General features: G+C 46.2%; 1 protein-coding gene across 1 annotated transcript; it reads left to right on the top strand.

Annotated features, from left to right (window-relative positions):
• Nucleotides 1–2,705: 2,705 nt before the first annotated feature.
• Nucleotides 2,706–3,455, top strand: LOC145802196 (uncharacterized). The gene has a single exon (XM_082894866.1). The coding sequence runs from the start codon at nucleotides 2,706–2,708 to the stop codon at nucleotides 3,453–3,455; it is 750 nt and encodes a 249-aa protein (XP_082750992.1).
• The last annotated feature ends 1,821 nt before the right edge of the window (nucleotides 3,456–5,276 follow it).

Genomic DNA, 5,276 nt, shown 5'->3' with positions numbered 1-5,276 from the left:
GGTGGTGGCCTCATATCTAAATTCTAAGTGTACAAAGAGATATGCCTAGTTTAGTGAATCCAGCTCATTTCTTTCTTAAAGGTTTGATGCCTGATTTCAAATGGGATTATCTCCCTCATACAGACTCGATTTTAGGTGATTCTTGAGTCTAAATTGAAGCTCCAGAAGTATAATTTCTAATGGTGGTGACCTCACATCTAAATTCTATGTGTACAAGGAGATATTTCTAATTTAGTGAGGGCTGCTCATTTCTTTCTTAACGGTTTGATGCTCAACCTTTTCCTAAACTAGTTTTCTTCCAACCCCTCCAATTTCCTTTAACTCCAAACCTATAAATAAGATGTTTTAAATATTTTTCAAAGAGTTCACCTCCCTTCCACTGTGTCATTTCTCGATTTACCGAAAAGTGCAATATTTTAGACAAAATGTGAGAGTCTAAATATCGTAGAATCATTTGAAAAAATATTTTGGAAAAGAGGGTTTTATGGTCAAAATGGGGCGTAAGGTACATTTGTACAGCATAACTTTTCATCATCGAGTGTTCAGAGTGTGAAGCCCAAGTCTTAAGGGCGGTCAAAAATGAGGTATCTACAGGTATGCTATGTGATAACATGTTTCTGTGACTAAATGGGTATGGGATTTAATTTTTAAGATGTTGGTTGGGTCTACGAGTTTCTAGAAGTCCTGTTAGAAGAGCACTTGATCACTGCTATTTCTAATTAGAACTCTGGCAATGTCGCAGGACGATCATTAACTAGAAAGGAAATTCAAATGTGTTTATGTGATTATGTTCTTATATGGAGTGAATTACTGTTGTCCATCGAATTAGGACTCGAGTGAGTTAGCTTCGGCACATTTGTAAATGTGATAATCTTTAGTGTTACCTTATTAAGATGTCAGGACGTGAGCGTGGTGGTACTAGGCATGGTAGGCCTAAATGGTAGGATGTGCCATTATCGGATGTGTGGGAGCCAAATAATTGGCAATGCCGGGAAAAGCGTACTCTGCAGAACAGATATTATTCGGCATTATCCGGTGCGCTCAGGAGACCGAATACAATAGATAGGCCAGATAAGCGTAAATCCATGGAGCCGAATATGAGAGAGGACAATGAGTAACGAGTAGACCCTGGCCCCGAGGCCTAGTAAACGAGTATAAATACAGGAACTACAGATAAAGAAAAGAACAGAAAGAAAGGTAAGAATCTCCTTGTTTAACTTAGAATACAAGTAACCTAGAGCTTGAGACTGACTTGTCCGTCGGAGTGCTAATTTCGGCACCCATGTCGGAGTGTTTATTTTCTTTCAAGTGACTATCTGAGGACCTCTAGCGCCTCCCAAGATCGGAAGGGTATTTCCAAACCACCTCCCCACAATTGGCGCTGTCTGTGGGAATACTCGAATACATCCATGGAACGCGTAACCTAAGATCCTCCGGTAGCCACTGACGAGATTACACAGAGAGATGACCTTACTCCAGCCAATATGCTCGGAAAGGAAAACATCGCTGCAAGACGTGCTTTGAACTTCGACGCACCAATGACTTCAGCGCAAGAGACAATGCAAGCAATTATGGAACAAGCAAAGTAGAATGAACAGAGGCTGGAGAATATGATCGCTGAAAATGAACGTCTCCGTCAAGATTTGGCCCTGGAAGTAGCGAAATCCAGAGAAGCCGCACGCCAAGATCCCGAACGACCTCCAAGGGCAGGTGAACAACAACCTCGAGCCCGACCAAGGGACACCGATAGTGACTCCAACTCATTATCCACGGAGCCCGACAAGAAGGGACGATCCGAAACCTCTAGCGCCTCCGAAAAAAGTCTACGAACAAGGAATAAGCGCAGGAGAAACACTTCGGATGAAGAAGATCAGCACGATCCCTTTGTCCGATGGATTGCAAGGGCAATTCTGCCCAAGAAGTTCAAAGCTCCGTCATTTACCCTCTACGATGGAAAATCAGACCCCACCGATCAAATCCGTCACTACAAGCAAGCCATGACATTGCATGCAGACAATGAGGCCCTCATGTGCCGAATATTCCCCAACAGCTTAGGACCTCTGGCAGTCAGGTGGTATTACAAACTGGAGCTGGCTTCGGTTAAAAGCTTCCATCAATTACAGAAGTTCTTCAGGTCCAGATTTATCACCAACAAGGTCCAGCCGAAACAAGCAGACTCTCTCTGGACGATGCAAATTCAACCTAAAGAAACACTGAGAGCGTATTCGGTGCGCTATTGGGAATGCTTTAATCTTGTTGACGACGCTTGCAACGACTTCATGGCCATCACCGCCTTCAAAATGGGATTGCAACCAGACAGTGCCCTCCGCAGTTCCTTGACTAGAAGACCCCCCAAAACGGTTTGGGGGTTGATGAAGAAAGTTAAAGAATACTACAAGGTAGAGGACGATGCCTTGCGGGTTAAAACCGAACGCGTATCCAGTAAAATGGCCTCCCCTGAAATTGTTCAGCCAATAAGTTCCATACCGCCTCAAAGCCCAGAACCACGACAGCGAGGTAAACGAGATAAAAGGCGGGATTCTCACCGATCGAACGATCAGTGCTCTCACCAAACGAATGAACAACTGCAAGTCGATAGCAGGCGCACGAGACGTACTGACAAAAAATATACGGAACTGACAGAGCTGATCAATGCGATAATGTCCAAAATCCAACATCTCCCGTTCTTCAAATGGCCGTCGAAGATGGTAGGCCCTCCTGGCACACAAAGGCGGGATAAGCGCTGCGAGTATCATAAAGATCATGGCCATGAAACTGAAAGCTGCTATGCATTAAAGGATCACCTGGAGGAACTGGTGCAAGATGGCCGACTGCAACAGTACGTAAGAAAAGGCAACCCAACCAAGGCACTAGCCTTAAGACAAGATTCACCTCCACTTGGCGTGATCCATATGATATACAGCCAGCCAGCACCTCTAACCGTGCACACAAATCAATCGCATCCAGTCCCCCGAGAGCAACATACTCCAACCAAACGGCCCAAAAAAGCTCCGAGTATTGCCTTCAACAATTCTGATCTTGTCGGCATGGCAATTTCCCACATTGATCCGTTGATCATCAGATTACGCGTAAACCAGTTTACCGTTGAATGCATTCTCGTAGATCCAGGGAGTACATCAGAGGTTATGTATTATGAGACCCTCATCAAACTCGGCTTCAACAAGTCAGATCTGTCTCCGGTGCCTTATCTATTATTCGGCGTCAACACGAATCCAGAGTACCCGTTGGGAAAGATCACGCTACCCGTTCAAGCAGGCTCCAAAACAGTCAAGGTTGAATTCTTGGTCGTAAAGCTTCCTTCGCCGTATAATGTCATCATGAGGCGAACCTGGTTGCATATTATACAGGCCGTGCCAAGCACCTATCATCAGTTTATGCGCTTCCCGACAGCCCGTGGCATTGAAGAGATCCGTGGCTGCCGGCAGTCAACATGAACAGTTTTATGAAAGTTCTATCACTGACCCGACTTGTGGGCTTTGATACTTGTATTTAGCTGACTTCTGCAATGAAAAGTCTCATCTTTTTCCATCGTGCAATTCACTCCCCATTATAGTGTCAATAAGTCTCCGGATTCAGAGCGCCCTTCGTGGATATCACGATTGGCTCAAATAAGCCTCCAGATTCGGAGTGCCCTTCGGTGCATGACACCTTAGGGCCGATTAAGCCTCCAGATTCGGAGCCCCCTTCGGTGCTAAACACATTGGGGCTGATTAAATCTTTGGATTTGGAGCGCCCTTCGTGGAAATCACGATTGGCTCAAATAAGCCTCCGAATTCGGAGCGCCCTTCGGTGCATGACACCTTAGGGCCAATTAAGCCTCCGAATTCGGAGCCCCCTTCGATGCTAAACACGTTGGGGCCGATTAAGTCTCCGGATTCGGAGTGCCCTTCGTGATATTCGTGGATATCACGATTGGCTCAAATAAGCCTCCGGATTCGAAGCGCCCTTCAGTGCATGACACCTTAGGGCCAATTAAGCTTTCGGATTTGGAGCCCCCTTCGGTGCTAAACACGTTGGGGCCGATTAAGTCTCCGGATTCAAAGCGCCCTTCGTGGATATCATGATTGGCTCAAATAAGCCTCTGGATTCGGAGCACCCTTCGGTGCATGACACCTTAGGGCCGATTAAGCTTCCGGATTCGGAGCCCCCATCGGTGCTAAACACGTTGGGGCCAATTAAGTCTCCGGATTCAGAGCGCCCTTCATGGATATCACGATTGGCTCAAATAAGCCTTCGGATTCAGAGCGCCCTTCGGTGCATGACACCTTAGGGCCGATTAAGCCTCCAGATTCGGAGCCCCCTTCGGTCCTAAACACGTTGGGGCTGATTAAGTCTCCGGATTCGGAGCGCCCTTCATGGATATCACGATTGGCTCAAATAAGCCTCCGGATTCGAAGCGCCCTTCGGTGCATGACACCTTAGGGCCGATTAAGCCTCCGAATTCGGAGCCCCCTTTGGTGCTAAACACGTTGGGGCCGATTAAGTCTTCGGATTCGGAGCGCCCTTTGTGGATATCACGATTGGCACAAATAAGCCTCCGAATTCGGAACGCCCTTCGGTACATGACACCTCAAGGCTGATTAAGCCTCCAGATTCAGAGCCCCCTTCGGTGCAAAACACGTTGGGGCCAATTAAGTCTCCGGATTCAAATAAGCCTCCAAATTCGGAGCCTCTTCTGCAAATCATATCCCCATTCGGCTCCTAAAGCTCGCACGCACAGGCTGACTCATCACGTCAGTTGGCCAAGTACCTATGCTAAGCCGAATCAGACTATAGTTGAACGCAATGCCATTCGTCAACTTAGAGAATTGGGCACATCTTATGGACCCCTTGTTACATACGAAAATTATTACACAAACTACAAGTCCGCATGAATAAAACAAAATATGCCAATATGCGAAATGAGGTGCCTAATTGAATATATAAAAACGCTCAGAATAAGGCGCAAACGTTCGAAATGAAACATTTTATTTGATTAAAACAGTAGTTACATAAACGCAACCCACATTTGAACATTACAATATCCATTTTCAACTTCAAAAGTGAAAAAGGGGAAAAGACGTGTTGGTAAAGCGGCAGCGCCAAATCAATGCCCGTCGCCCAAAAGTCCTCCATGGCTTGTAATGCCTTGAGCCAACTGTGCCCAAGCCCATGACTTGAACATTGCCAAACTTCCCCTGATACCATTGACAATGTCAAGGCAAAGATCCAGGACAAGGAAGGATAAACTCAACGGTCGTTGTCTCTCTTTTCGG

The sequence above is a fragment of the Camellia sinensis genome, chromosome 11 (genome assembly GCF_055761805.1).
Source record: "Camellia sinensis isolate YWXY chromosome 11, ASM5576180v1, whole genome shotgun sequence".
In the NCBI taxonomy this organism is placed as follows: Eukaryota; Viridiplantae; Streptophyta; class Magnoliopsida; order Ericales; family Theaceae; genus Camellia; species Camellia sinensis.
The sequence above is the reverse complement of the archived record's forward strand: the minus strand, read 5'-3'. Positions and strand labels throughout refer to the sequence as shown.

Bases quoted from the DNA above. Each gene is read 5' to 3' on its own strand.
- LOC145802196 (XM_082894866.1), top strand. From the start codon at position 2,706: ATGGTAGGCCCTCCTGGCACACAAAGGCGGGATAAGCGCTGCGAGTAT.